General features: G+C 44.5%; 1 protein-coding gene across 1 annotated transcript in view; it reads left to right on the top strand.

The window, feature by feature from the left end:
* Positions 1-16179, top strand: part of RPE65 (retinoid isomerohydrolase RPE65) — a 174190-nt gene that overhangs the window by 68229 nt on the left and 89782 nt on the right. Inside the window, exons 6-7 of the mRNA XM_069641930.1 lie at positions 4506-4653; positions 12295-12376. Of these exons, the coding sequence (XP_069498031.1) occupies positions 4506-4653; positions 12295-12376 (230 nt within the window). The remainder of the gene's footprint in view (positions 1-4505; positions 4654-12294; positions 12377-16179) is intronic.

Here is a 16179-nt window from a genome sequence, read left to right on the forward strand (position 1 = left end):
ATGACAGAGATCCTGAAACTGATGAGGTCTGATGAGAGTAGATTTGTAGCAGGGCATGTGGCAGTTCAATAGTTTTTCATGGGTCTGGGAAGGGATGCTTTTCCAGGGCAAACACATCTTGCAATGGGGGTATACTGGCAGAGAGGGAGGTGTGGGTTTGGCAAGATGAATGTCATGTTGCGCCCCCATGCTTCAACCATGGGTCATCCCAGTTGCAGATACTTTACTATAGCTTTCTACCTATGTATCTAGGCATTGAGCAACACCTCACCTGCTGTGCTAGCATTAGCAGCTTGTGCCTATCCTGACATCATTTGCCACGAGCTACCTTCTGGTTCCAGCATGGAATCCGTACACTGGGCATATTCTTCATTTGCACCTGCGACCAAGCGGTTCGACCTTCCAAGACCAGTGGTTGTGTGGTGCCTGACCAGTGGGTTATGGAACCCTACCTCTCCTTCTTTGGTTTCTTTCTCCAATTATTATTGTGGATGCTGTGGGAACCACTCAATGCTGCCCAATTGTCCCTTTGTCTCTTCTTCCCCATTTCCTGACCCCCCCCCCACCAAGCAACCTGCTTCCCTCCCCCGATCAATTAGAGAGCAACTGAAGGAGAGCAATAAGTCAAGAGCATGCAGCTCAAGTGAGCACCCTATGTGATTTGCTTGCTAGCTTGAAGAGGTGGCTCCCCCACCACAGGAAGTCCCACTGATGTGCTTGACAGATTTTCAAAAAATACTATTTTGCCTTCTTACTGGAATTCAATGTTTCACTGATTACCCTGAGTACTTCATAATGTAATAGGTTTAATGAGATAAATGACTCATTAAGTGCTATATACATGTACATCAACCTATGCAGATGTTTAACAATGCAAGTAAATGGGCCTCTGTTACCTTAGGTCTATGACTCTACATGTTGCATGGCAAAGTACTTCTATCACCTTAATCTATAACAGATAGTCTGTCCTTAAAGAGTATGTTATCCATAATCTATTTCAATTACTCATACTGCATGAAAATGTTTTTCTGTTAATCCCTGAGCCAACAACTACAATCAGTTGCTTCAGGATTGCCACGTCTCTCCTCACTTTGTTCACTCCAACTCTTTTGTTCTGTGTCCTTATAACAGCTGCCGATGTCCCATGAACGGTTATTATTGGGGTACTTATTGGGTGTGGACCTAGCTTCGGGAAGTAACTGAGAACTTTATAATCATAGGGGAAAGAACACATTGAGGGAAGCAGAGATAAAGGGAGTGGGGAGCTAATGGGGAAGGATGGGCAATTGGCAGCAAGGGATCTAAAAGCAACCAAGGGAGGAAACAGTGCGTAGCAGATCGCTGACTCTCAGGTAGGGTGGATGTGTCGACCTAGGTGTTAGGGACGAGCCATTCCCTGAAGAGGATAGTCTTGAGCTCTTTCTTGACCTGTAGAACTGATGGGGTGGGTCTGATGTTGACGGGGAGGAGATTCCAGAGTCTTGTGGCGTAGGCAGAGAAGGCCCGTCTTCTGGTTCTTTACTTCCTGCACTGGCGAAGTTCAAGTCTTCCTATGTCCTTAGTTCTGGTGTATTGCAGGCCTCCGTAGATGCTGAGTTTCTCAGTGAGGTATCTTGGGGACTTCAGGGTGACAGCCTTATAGATGATGCAACAGGATTTGAAGATGATACGGGCTTGTAGCAGGAGCCAGTGCAGTTCAACGAGGGTTAGGGTGATGTGGTAGAATTTGCAGAGTCCTTTGATGAGTCATGTTCGAGCATACATGACACATCTCAGGGGTCCAAGACTTGAACAGCAGAGCTGAAGTTGTTTTCTGGGATGAAGGGCTTGATTTTTCACATAAAAGAGAGTAGGCACAAAGCCGTTTTTGTCTTCCTTGCTATGTGCTGTTTGAAGGTGAGGTGTCAGTTTATTTCTCATGCAAGGGACTTGGTGCAGGTGAACAGCTGGGGTGTGAAGCCCTTGGGGTTCATAGCAGAGATCCAGGTGTGGATGTTAGGGTGTTGGGTGTTGTTGGTTAGCAGTAAGAATTCAGTCTTGGACGGGTAGCTCTTCAGGTAAGCATTTGACATCCAGGACTGGATCAATGTGAAGCAGGCCTTAAGCCTGTAGAGGTCTTCGATGGAGAATATCTTGAGGTAGATCTGCATGTCATCTGCATATTGGCAGATGTGGATGTCCTGTGGTGTGAGGAGGGTTCTAAGCAGTTCCATGTGAAGATTGAAGATAACAGGGGATAGGATGGATACTTGCAGGACTCCACAGATGATGGGTAGAGTTGGTGACCTGAAGGAATCCATTTGTACGAACTGTTGTCAATTAGCACAGTAGGATTTCAAGCAAGGAGGGGCAGTCTCGCTGATCCCCATGCTTGATGTACACTGTTGGTGAGTGTCTGGTGGTCTGCTGTGTCAAATGCTGATGAGAGATCAAGGAGAAGCAGGAGGTAGGGATGGCCATCATCAAGGATTTTAAGGGCATTGTCAATCACCATAATGGCAGCTGCTTCTGTGCTGCATCTGGGTTTGAAGCCTGATTGGTAGGATTGAAGGAGGTTAATGGCTTTGATGTGTTGGGGGAGTTGCATGGTTACTGCTTTCTCAAGGATCTTACCTAGGCAGGGAAGATGGGTGATGGGGTAATAGTTGCTGAGGGCGTCCGGGTCCAGTGCTGGTTTCTTGAGAAGCAAGAGGATTCATCTGCTCGAGAGGGTTAAGGGGAAGACCCCTTGATTTAGGGAGCGGTTGATGATTGTCCGGTAAGGGAGGAGTGCTTCAGTCAGAAGGATCTTGGGTACGTAGGCAGGGAGGATGTCGTCCGCATACGATGTGGCATTGAGTGATGCTATGGTGGCATTAAGGTTTTCCATTATTAGTGTCTTGAAGGTTGTCCAGGTAGTTGTGGTTTTGTGAGATGGGATGTGTATTGTGCTGTCTGTTGTATGGTTGGTGTCTATATGTTGGTGTATCGTACTGTTCTGGTTGATAAAGAAAGAGTTGATGGCTGTGGATTTTTCGATGGATTGTGGTACGGCTGTGTCAGCAGAAGTTTGATGCAGTGCTTGGTGGTTTTAATGAAGGGAGCTACATTCATTGTTGACCTTGGCTTGGGCAATATGGTATCATCAATTATTTTCTTGTTTTCTGATGGTTTGTTTGTTGTGTTCTTGAGTGTCGCAGGGCACGGACGGTTTAAATTTGAGGGGGCATTTTTTCACTGGGGAATGGCACTTGATGTTGCTTGTAATGGTGGTGTTGAGTTCTTGTGAGGTCTTTCGTGAGAGCCTGCACTGGGAAATTCTTGAATGATTTTAAGGCTGGTTTGTTGGGGTTCCAGTGGTTTGGCTTGAGGCGTATGTGTGACTAATCGCATTGGTGGATTGCCAGATGGTCTGACCAGTTGAGCGGGATCGGAGAGCTCGGATGGATGGTGGGTGGGGCGGCGATGATGAGGTCATGGATATTACCTTTCATGTGAGTTGGTTCTTTCATGTGCTGTGTTAGGTTCAAAGTGTGGAGTAGGCAGTGGAGATCTTCCTCCATTGACTTGGTTGCTGGGTTGCCAGAGATGTTGAAATCACTGAGAAAGATGTTTTTGCAATGTGTGAGAGACATATGGAGACCAGATCTGTGAAGTCTTCGTTGAAGGAGGTGTTGGGCTTGGGTGAGGTGAAAGGTTACTGTGTTGGTTGGTGAGAGCGGCCGGTGGCAGGATAGGTTTTCAAAAGGTGCAATTGTGGCAATGCCTATGTTGGGTGCATGGCCATGATGCCATATGAATGATGGTGAGGCCTCTGCCCATCTTGTTTGAAGGGTGTCGTTTTAGAATACTGTGCTGTTGGGAATGAGGGCATCTAGGATGAAGGTGGAGGTGGATGTCATACAGGTCTTAGTAATGAAGATTGCCTCCAAGTCATGTGTGGTGATGAGGTTGGAGATGTCTGCTGCATGGTTGATTGCTGACCGATTATTGGTGAGCATCAGTTTTCGTGTAGTGGTGGATGGGTGGAGTGCTGATGGGGTGTATGGCGACCTGGGTTTTATTGCTGCGTTGTGGTGTCTATGATGTTGCTGGTGAGCAGCATGGTTGGTGATGAGTGGTGATGGTAGGGAGGGACTTTTGGGAGTGAGGGGTGAAACACATACTAAAGGGCGCTTACCTGATGTTAGAGGAGCAGGGGTTATTATCCTGGGTCTTTCTGATTAGAACAGGTCCAAACTTCTGAGTACATGTTGCTTGTTATCTTACTTCCCACATATTCAGCCTTCTGATTTTCAAGTTTCATTATTTTCTAATAAGGCACCAGGTTTAACCTATTATGATATTCATTATGTTGCTTATGACATTCTAACAACATTTCTATATACATTCTGTAATAAATAAATGCATGGATTCTTCATATAGGAATGTTACATTCATAAACTAGAACAGTCTGCATACACATCGAACGAACATTGACTGGTCGTGACATACTTTTGGTCATTAATACTTTTTTCATTTTCCAGGTGGATCTGTGTAACTACGTTTCCATCAATGGGGTAACTGCTCACCCCCATATTGAACATGACGGCACTGTCTATAACATTGGAAACTGTTTTGGAAAACATTTTGCATTTGCCTACAATATTGTGAAAATACCTCCACTCCAAGCAGGTGCGTTCAGCTAACTACATAGATACTTTGAACTAAATATATTTTTTAAATGATCAAAACAAGAAAATGCTAATGTTGGAAGTATGTATTAAGAATGCAACTAGAATGTACAGAATGAAGAATCAACTCTTGTTCAACCAATTTCAGATTGAGTTCAATTGTAATTTTGAGATATGGCAATAGGTACCAGCATTGCTTCACCTTTACTGTCAGGGTCAGGCCCAGTAACCTTAGCCTTAGCCAACAAAATTCGCTATGTACTATACTAACAACACATTCAACTCCTAAACAATTCTTCACTGAAACATATTTGGATACAGAAGTTAATGTATATGGCAGATAACAATAGTGGGCATCTATCAGAGATGCATTCTGGGATGAATACATTATAAACTCAGATAAAACATTACAGAGATTGGCACTTAAATAGCAATTCCGTGGATTCAAACATGTGGTACTGACGAGGCCTGCAATGTTGAGAATAAAGTGTTGTGTGACCCATCACATTTGTTGCATTACAGACTGCTGCACAACATTTGACATTTGAACACAAGAGGTGATGCAGAGGCTACAAATTATAAACTTCACAATGTTGTGATATATGTAAAACTTTACAGGTGATTACTCATGTTTTTAAATGGATATGCATCTGGGTGCAAGATGTACATCGTTAGTAAATAAGGTTAAATAACATTCTGTAACTTTATTTACAAGTCACTCTTCAAGTAGTGTTTCATCTTTCTATCATAATTTGGGTTTCACATAATCCAGAATCTTTCATAACAGTTAAAAGTGTGTGTCTGTGCCACACAGAATACATTTCGTGAAAACCATTGTTTTGAAAGAAAGGTTGCACTTTAATTGAAAAGATCAGAAATAAAGTGACATATATGTAAACATTGAATAAACGCTGCTGTAGGTTAAACACACTACCTGCAATCACATTAATATAGCTTTGTGCTAACATATCTTAAACAAATTACTTCAGATGTGTGATGGACTCAGAGAGCAAAACTAGCAGTGCCATGTTATTTGTGGTTGGGTGGGGATATAGAGCACTGACATTCACCCAGAGGCATCGGGGTGCCTATGGATAGGAGACCATCGGAGAGGCGACTACAGTTCCTTAAACAGCAATGTAACTGTGTCAACATTTTTCCTTCTTAAATTTTGGAGTGGTCAAGTTGGAACGGAGATGTTAACCTTCTTAAATTTTGGAGTGATCAAGTTGGAACGGAGATATTAACCTTCTTAAATTTTGGAGTGATCAAGTTGGAACGGAGATGTTAACCTTCTTAAATTTTGGAGTGATCAAGTTGGAACGGAGATGTTAACCTTCTTACATTTTGGAGTGATCAAGTTGGAATGGAGATGTTAACGTGGATGAAACCAATGAATCCAACATTAAGAGAAGGGCTGAGGCCATGGGTGGAGTTTGGGATTAGAGGCATTCCTTTGAAAACCAACTCTCTTCATTACAGGAAGCCAGTGCAATGATCCAAGTCCCAGTCAGATGATTAAATCTCCCCAACTACAGCAGGTCTCGAGTGGCTAAGTTTAGAATGTCCTGCAGTAATGTCCAGTGCTGGTCAATGGGCTGGATTGTGCAGCCTCTGTGATCCGGCATCAGATGTTTCACTGGATCTCAGACCCGGCCTGCCTCAGCCCTCACAAGGCTTTACCGAGCCCCCAGCTTTGCTGAGGGAAAGAGACTCCCTCGTTAACACACGGAGCAAGGGCTCTTTGTCCCTTGGTGGAGCTGAGGGCTTGGTGATCTAATCTGCTCTCTAGGCTCTAGCACGCAAAGCAGATTACATCACTGAGGCCCCAGAGGCCATCCCTGGCCGAGGCATGGGCAGGCTCTGTGGCTTCCATGTGCGCAGCTCGTTTTTTTTTGGTCGAGTGAGGCCCCCATGTCCCCTCCTGTGACTGTCCTCCCAGCGGCCCATCAGAGGGTGCAGGCAGCATAATTGCGGCTTATCACTTGATATGTCCTAGCAGAGCTTTTAAAGTACACGTGATTCATGAATCATGGCTCATTTAAGGAACTATTGTTTTGGACAAGACGTTTGTAATGGTTCTGCGTTAAGAAATACTAATGGGCATTTTCATTCCGAAAGCACACATTGTGCCAGTTAGCTGCCTACATATATACCCTTCTCCAGGCCAATTCAATTATATCACACAAAACTGTTTTTAAACTAACTACATTATTTTCAGATGTTCATATTTAACACACCAAAAAGTGTTTATTTTTGGTATAATGTAATATTTTCATCATATATGAAACCCTGCATTTGTCAAAAACTGAAACATAAACAGGTAATCTTTTCACACATTACATTTTGTTATAAGTCTTGGAAGTACATTTTCAAATCCAAAAGGGCATTTTATTGCCTTTTGCTGAATTGGATTCTGGTATTTGTAGTCTCCCAGTCAAGATGGGGAGAATAATGTCACAATTGTACATGTTTTGCCTAACATATTTCTATAAGGATGTATATATTTATATGAGTACCTTACTGTGGTTTGTGTACTTTTCAAGCCATTTTTATAAAGCAGCATATTGTTGAAAACTAAACAGGGGGTGAGGAGGGGAAGAGCCCAAGAAGTGGAAAGAGAGTTTTTAATACCGCACCTAGAAACACGTGTGTACAGGCGTGCTATAAATGACTTACCATATCCTATCATAATCCTGGAGACTGGAGCAGTTATTTTTCCCTGTTTGTGGCCATGTGCTGCTTTTCAGAGCACAAGGAAAGGTTGCATGTGGGTGGACAGTGTCACTTTTTTTCAGAGGGCAGATGCAACACCCTTTGTGTGTTTTTGAGGCTGGCAAGCTTGCACAAATGTTTGGCTACCAGGATTTCACCCAATGTGTCATGTTGCCAGTGTTGATGCTTACCCACAAGAGTACATAATATTGTCATCAAAGCACATGTCTCATATTTGGATTTAATTTCCTAGTGGAAAATTGCACTATAGATTGCTGCGTTTAAAAGGTGAGCACCTTTTCTACTTCACTGGCATAGTTATGGGAATATCTCATCTCTCAAGTTATTTGTCTGGTGATGGCACCCCAAAGCGATTTTAAAGTGGCATGATAACATATTTTGGGTGCACCACTGCCATGGAAGTGATTTAAAGTGCAATTGGTGTACAGTGTAGAGTTTGGAAAGAAGCAGCATGAAAGAAATTGCGCCATTTTAAAACTATTATTTTGAACATTTCCTTTGAGCGGAGTTCAACTGCCAGCCCCACCCCCTAGGAACTCCACCTCCTCAGAACTCCATCCCACCTCGGAACTCCGCCCCACCTCGAAACTCCACCCCCACCTCCAAACTCCACCCCCGCCCTTGTAGATCCCTGTTAGATCTTTTTCATTTCCACCGCTGGTCATGTCATAATCGTCATTGACAGACCAAGGTAAATAGTATTTGCGTAATCAGGTCTTGGAGACACAAAGGCGTTAGCCACTGAGGCATGCATTTGCAACAGTACGTATCATGTGTAATCCAGGAAAGGCTGGCTTCCATTGTGTACATGACGGTCCAGGCCCTAGTACTGTTGCAGCTGGAAAAATACACGATATGATGGAGCAAAAAGTATATTGGTGTATTTTTGCCAGAGGCGGTGGTCTGCACTCATGGCTACATTTGCCGACGTTTTACACAAAAGTCACCAGCAGAATGTAGTTTCCCCTCTCCTGTGTTTTGTTGCCCCTCACCCGCTTGAAGAGATTGGAAGAACTAGAGCTGCAAGTGCAGATTGTTAGAGTAGTGGTGATGACACTGCTCTAAAAGTGTGCCCTGTACTTGGGCAGGCAGTCCCACACCTCAGTAGATTCTGCGCTGCGTGCGGGTTTAGGCCCGGCATCACCACACATTTTATTACACACATCCCACAACACAACTGCACAACGCGCTTTCCTATGCCCTGAAGTGCTGATGCTCATGGACAATGTTCAGTGTCTTTCTAACAGGTCCTCAAATATGTATTTCATTAAAACACAGATCATGCAGTAAAGCTGCCCAGAATTTCCGAGCAGTTTTTTAAATAGAAAGAAAAGAAATGTTACGATTGACGTTTGTATCCTGGGGCAACGTTGCAGCCAAACTCTAGCAGACATAGGCATTTCCGGATAACCTAGGTCGTTGGGATTTTAGTTGACAGTAATTCACGTAGAACAGGAAATGTAATACCTGCCAAGAAATAATGTAGGGATCATTTTGAAATTGGTGTGAGTTTACCCTATCTTAAAATATATATTTATCGTAAAGTCTATGGGCCTCATTCCGACCCTGGCGTGCCTTGGTTGACGCCGTTATTTTTCCAACTCCGCCATGGTGAATGGCGGAATTACCGCCCCATTCCAAGGTTGGCGGGGTCGGTAATTCCCCATTCACCCAGGGCCCGTCCCCATTCCCATTTTTGCCCCATAGGGCTCAATGGGAATGGGGAAGGCGCTAATTACGGCACTGTAAATTACGGCACCGCTAATTACGGCACCGTAAATCACGGTGCCGTAATTAGCTCCTAGGTCCCTTTGCGGGTTGGTTTTTTAACGCCTGCAAAAAGCAGGCGTTAAGTACCAACCCGCAAAGGGAACTCGGAATAGGGCGGTAAGGGTTTAACGGCACCGGTCTCGTTAACGGTGACCGTTAACCCTTACCGGCCTACTCGGAATAACCACGTCTACTAACGCTGCTTCCCTTAGTCTCACTAAGTAAACACTGTCATGATGAAGAGTGCATGCATTTGCAATGCCCTCATTACTGGCAGGTAATTTGCATTATTCACATCGAGTTCGCCAATGGCAGTACCGGATTTTCCGAGACACCAGGCGGCTGGTCCAATAGTGAACGAGATGCGTTCGTCCGCGACCACGGCACACGCTCGTTCGCAGCCATGAGGGACACGCTTACATTTACACTGTGAATGCTGCATTAGATTTTCATTTCGTGACATCTAGACATGGCTTGACTGCCTGTAGAATATGGCGTGTACTGCAACACAGGGGAACGGATTATGAAATTACCCTATGTATGCTCATATCTTCTTGACTTCGCAAGATTGAAGAATTTGTCCTGAAGAAGGACATTGGCCCGAAATGCATCAGCGCTAGAGGCTTCTGCTTATTTACATGAAGAAATTTACTCTAAATAAAGAAGAGATTTTGCACAGACTAAAACAGGTTCATTTCTGTGCTTTATGATGAAGATACTACCTAGGACAAGGTACTCAGTAGTTTTCACTACATAATTTGGCGACCACAGGTCTGGTGAATACTTCACCAGACGCCTTTTTATTCAGTACAGGATTTTCTGCCTTCTGTAACAGTTTGTACCTATAATCCCAGCTGACTTTTAAAATAAACTAATCTGCGGTTTAGAGCTGCACGACAACCTATAATCCCAGCTGACTTTTAAAATAAACTAATCTGAGGTTTAGAGCTGCACGACACATGGTATTTTATATATCGCTTCTGAATAATCCCTAGAATGTTGTCAAGCGGAGGAACTCGATCATTAATCATGGGATATCCGTAGAGTTCTGTAACTCATTTGACCATTACCAGAAGCTGGAGAAACGATCTACAGGGCATTTAGTGATCTTCACAGAAATCCTAGGCATGTTATAGGGAACCATACCCTTGCTTAACCCACTGCTTATAATGTATGTCCTTGTATGTTCTATGCCTGCATTCAGAAGCTTTGGATTTACTAAAGACCGCCCCCCACATTCTCAATCCCCTATGCCCTCAGAAGTGGGACAGATATTTAGCACATGTTAATCAAGTGGGACATGAGCATCAGTATTTAAAATATTCCCTGTGTGGCATGTATCGCACCCATCAACACTCGGATATCGCTTAAGATTTGAACTGAGTTACTAACTTGCAGTGAATGTGTGGCTCTATTAGAGCTGTGCAAGCCCTGAGCCTCCTTTTGGGCCAGTGCCTGCACAAAGCAGGGGCCGTCCAGAAGCCCCAACGAGTGCTCACCTACTCCTTCTATTTATAAAAATAAATAAATAAAAAACTAAAAACACGCTTGTGTCGGCCTGTATTCCGACCGGCTGACCCAAATTTACACTGCCCGGGAGAGCACGTCCTTCTCCACCACTCTCCTGGCTTCCTGCACCCAACAGCACACGTTCACCTCTTCTGCCGCGACATCTCGCAGCGCAGCTATTTTACCATGCCCGCACTGTGCTGCAGTGATGCCGCGGACCACATTCTGTCCTTTTTTCTTAGGTGATTCAGCATGTTGACAACATTTCATTAGTGACTTAAAGCAACTTTGTTTTGCATAACAAGATCGTAGACAGGCTCTTTGTGTTGCTCACTTTAACTCACAGAGGAAATAAGAAGAGAGAAGAAGAAAGAGAGAGAAGAAAGAGAGAGAGAAGAGAGAGAGAAGAGAGAGAGAGAAGAAAGAGAGAGCGAGAGAAGAAAGAGAGAGCAAAGAGAGGGAGAAGAGAGAGAAAGAAGAGAGAGAGAGAGGGAGAGAGAGAGAGAGAGAGATCTCTTACGAAACTGGCAGTGCTTGAATGTTTGGCCTGGGGTTGAGTCAATTCTATAACTGGCTCGGGAGAAAGAAAATCGCCCAAACACGTTTCTTGAGCCTTTGAACTAAAGGTACACTCTGTAACAATTAAAAGAATTAGTGGTACAGCTTACCATTGATTTATGCTACACTTCCATCTCTGAATGGCGGTGAATCGCTGCCCCCCCCCCGCTTTTGCAGTCACTAAGGCTTCATTAACACTGTCCATGAAAATGCAGTGGCGGGCCCACAATACATGTCCTGCAAACGGGCTTCGTTAACAGTTAAGGTCACCATCACTTTATTTATGAACTCCATACTAAAGAATAACAGGCAGTGTCCTAATTCTATACCGTAGCTGGTGAGATAGCTCAGCAGGTTGAGCGCTCACTGTTGTGATCTGTTTGTGATATGCACGTACTCATCCCGGCAAGACTAACTCCGCCTTTCATCCTTCCGCGGTAGGAAAATGGGTACCAACTTCCGTACACATTAATCGGCATGCAAATATGCTGTTTGCACAGTGCTTTGAAGATAGCGGTTTGTGCAGCCATTAACCGGGCACGGCCATGGCGGGCTCCTAGAGCCAGTCCTGAGCCCCAGGCTTGGCCCTGGCTCAGCCCTACCCATGGCATCACCACCTATTATATATATATATATATATACATACACACACCAACCAAAGTCTACAATTCGGATGCAAAAGTACTTTTAATGGACACTGCGAAAGGTTTCACTGAAGAACAGACCTCTTTGTTCAAGTGTTCACACGATTCGGAACTGGATTCATACATGGAATTCTTGGTCAAGTAATGGCTGGAGTTAATCTGACTATGCTGCCTAATCCACAAAGCTGCTCTTTTTTTATAATCCAGCTCTCCCGTGGAAGAATAAGGAACACTTGTCCAGCGCCTACCGTGCTGCCCTTGTGTCTGTTCCCCATTCAGTGTTCCTGTGTGGGTATTAACTGCTAATGCCATCCCCTTCTAGGGAAAAAACAACGGGGGCCTGTGTAACTAGATCCTACACATTGCGAGCTCACTGGCTTGAGAATGGGTGGCTTATAATATTTGCCAATTATTTTGTGTTACAGACAAAGAAGACCCAATTAACAAAGCAAAAGTTGTGGTGCAGTTCCCTTGCAGTGAGAGGTTCAAGCCATCTTACGTTCACAGGTATCTCAACATGTAATTTAATAATGCGGGTGGATATTTTAATTTACTTTTCAAAGCATGCACATACAGTTCAGATGATCAGTAAATGGAAATGTCTTTGCTTATTTTGTACGAAAGCCTTTAGCTCACACGCCGCCTATTCCCATTTGTTCCCGTTACAGTTCAGAGTACATATGTTCTGTTAATAGTTTTTTATACTGAGGCGATATGCCGCGACGTGGCGGCCCGACCTGGTAGGTAACAGCCCGCCACCCAGGTTAAGGGCCCGAGCGAAGCAAGGATTGCTTAACGAGGGTAGCGGTGGCGTTACCGAAAGTTCCCCACACGGGTGAAAATGGTGTCTTTTTTTGTTCATTTTAAAAAGAAATTAAACGTACCTTCCTTGCTTATCCCGGCACCGGAAGTGCAGCTGTTCGTGAAGTACGTTTTCCATGTTTATGACTACGTTTATTTTTTTGGTGTAAAAAAAAGCACGATTAGCACCTCTGTAGAGTGCTACAAGGGTGCTAAGGTGAAGGGGCAGCGGGGTAGGGAAAGGATTAGCCTGACACCAATGAAAATGCTCAGAACGCGTGCAGCGGGTCGGCATATTGTCCTCCTGCCCAGTCTGTCCAGACCTCAGACTGTGGGAGGGAAAGCAAAGCAGCAGGGTGAAGGAAAGAGGTTGAGGGCCACGGGCAAAACGATGGAGAGATGAAGTGGGGGAGAATGTTTTGTGACAGCATGGGTGCATGACCATAGTACTTATAATGTGGGAAAGATGTGTTTGTTTTAATATGTCTGGGATCACTGGCATGTGCAGAGGTGAGAGAGTATATCTAGGGGCCAGTCGTTGGAGGGCATAGAGCCCATGGTGGTAGAGTTATGAAAAACAGGGCATAGGGTATGTAGGAGGTTCACTTTTCACTTTTATCAATCACATTTTTTATGTGTTTGAATTGTATAATGTGATAGCTAGATGATTATCTATGTTCTAATAGCCATGATGAACAATAGTTTTATATATAAAATAGGATTCACAGAAACAACGTTGTGCAAAGGGAGATTATGATTAAATTGCACTAATAAAAACCTATGAAATTCACTGAAATATCTTTGTTATAGGGACATTATGGTTGCAAGTAAAACCGAAACCCCCCAGAAATGTGCCAGCTATAGTAAGCTAAGCAACCATAACCACCGTTTACTGTTAAGACTAACACCCAAGACATCAAAGATGACATCACAAATGTGTTGGCTCTAATTGTCTATTGAGCTTTCTTGCTGCCATGAACCACCCCCGGCACTGCTGGTTCATGAGGAATGGCAAGGGGTGGAAAAGGGGATGCAGAGGGAGCCAAACACAACATATAATTGTAGATGGGCACTGGGCACCTATCAGTAACGTAGTACATTTCACCATTGAGTTTCCAAGCGACCTCGCAGTCAAGTTAAGGTGTCACTCAGGACCCCTTATTGGAAGGTATGCAGGTTGTTTATAGTCCATTCGGACTGGCAGATTGACTTCCAGATTCAGGGTGGTGCTAAAGTGGTGTTAATCCCTATTTTTGGGACAATTGCACTCCTTGGGGATACTGGTGGAATTACTGTGTGTGGTAATTCTACTGAGTTCAGCGTTAAAAGAGAGGGTTTATCTCCAGCTTCCTGTGGCAGATAAATCCTACACTTCAAGGTTAGAATTGGAATGTATCAGTGCAGTAAAAGTGGCAGTAATTCCGTGCTGCCAAAAAAGAATGGTGGTAATAGAAATACAAGCATTTTTCAATTATCACATCCCCAAATTCAAAATGATCCTGCATTGTTTTACAGGAAAACTTCTACAATCAATGATTGTTCTATATGGTTGAATTGAATAGTTGTATCCTCGTTCCTATAGCTGCTCGTCACTATCCGTTCACAGTTTGCATTAAAGATTCTTTGATATGAAGCCTTTGACATTGACAGCCTAACATACAGTATGTGGTTGCACCAACCTCGCATTTAATAGCAATTCAGATTGTATATTATATTCTAGCAATTCAGATTTCAGAAACTATGCATTGCCTTGTTTCTCGTTTAACCGTATTTAGAACCACTGTAATGACTCCTCCTGGCACGGTCATATCTACGGGCATTTTATTCATGATTAGGATCTTTCGCAGTGTGATATTCGCACAAAGTATCTGTTACTGCATCACTGCTGTGGCAGAAATATGTATCTACCGTACAGCTAGTGTTTCTTAGAGGGTCCTAATGATTTGTCGTGTGGAAATACTCGTGTGTCCTGTTGCAGGCCTGGCATCTGATGTATTAGAATATGTCATGCAGTCCAACCGTGCAAGCGATAGAACTCTTGCTAGCAGGAGTGCCCGTGATCACCATTGTAGCAAGCATTGGCAATGCCAACTGTTTGGGCTTTTGTGTAGTCACAGGAAACGCATTTGCCAGGAACTGCTGGTAGCAGCTGCAAAATGGTGCAAGAAGCAGGGAAACGAGCTGGCAAAGGCCTACTACTTGTATACAAGCCCATTGGCTTTGCCAATGCTTGTTTTTAGCAGGACTTCAGTGAAGGACATGCATAGTGCTTATAAATCGAGTGGTTGAAGGCAGCCCCGGTTAAGACATTTTATTACAACAGTGGCGTTTACAGCTCCAATTAAGTCAGTAACTCTCAGACGACTGACGGGCACTTCGAGCACAACATTTTATGATAAGGCGTGATAAAGCTAGCCCAAAGAGATCCCAGGAGGATGTGTCTTCGGCAGGATGGGGCAGGACATGGGTGTGGATGGCCAAAGGGATTAGCATGGCCATGGGCAGGCAATGGGTGTGTGAATATCCAAACAACACCTACAAACGTTGTGTCCCTCCTCATATGTCATTTCTTCCTAACTGTATTCAAAGCCAAAACTAATCAATAGGAGGTTGACCTCTTTAAGGTGTTTTACATCGCTTCCCAGGCTTTGTTAATATCAGCACTGTTGGGACTCTGGGCTAGCTAGCCTTTTGGTTGTAGCCCCTGAGCTTCTACCCAGGGCAACAACCAAAAGACCTGGGGCTATAGGCCCCTCAGCCCCTCTCACCCCCCCCCACGTGGTATGTGATATGATATGGCATTTATAACGCGCCTATACACAAGTCTTTCAAGGCGCGACAAGGCAAGGGAGGGGAAAACAGTAGAAGATAGACAACGATCCTACTAGGCCAGGTGTCATTCAGATTGCGCAAGTGCGAGGGTAGGGAGAAAGGGAAGAGTGCCAGGGAAAGGGAAAGGGGAAAGTGCAGTACATGGGAAAGAAGAATAAATACGATAAATAAAACGACCTGATGGTGGTAAGTGCAAGGTAAGAGCAGACATAAGTGCAGGTAAGGGGACTGAAGGGATACAGAACCAGTCCCCAAGTGCAGGGGGTTGCCAGGGAGGCAGGGCAGGTGAACAAAAGGCGGGACCTGGCCCCAAGTTCAGAAAGGGTGGCCAGGAAACCGTTGCAGAATCGGCAGGGAATTTCAGCAGGGGAGAGAGGCAGAGAAAGCCGAAGCAAAGAGGAAGGTTTTGAGGAGTTTCCAGAACCGGAGATGGTTCTTCTCAAGTTTCAGGGAGGCAGGAAGGCTGTTCCAGAGAGAGGCCCCAGCCGAGGAGAGAGATCGACCACAACTCGTTGCTTGGAGAAGCGACTGACCCTGAGGAGGTTGGAGGCAGATGAGCGAAGAGCTCGAGAAGGAAGGTATTTAGGAAGAGAGAGTTGTAGGTAATGCGGTCCCCGAAGGCCTTGTGGATAATGCAGAGGGTTTTGAACTTAATCCTTGCAGCCACTGGGAGCCAT

Source organism: Ambystoma mexicanum, chromosome 1q (genome assembly GCF_040938575.1).
Source record: "Ambystoma mexicanum isolate Mex_15411 chromosome 1q, UKY_AmexF1_1, whole genome shotgun sequence".
NCBI lineage: Eukaryota > Metazoa > Chordata > Amphibia > Caudata > Ambystomatidae > Ambystoma > Ambystoma mexicanum.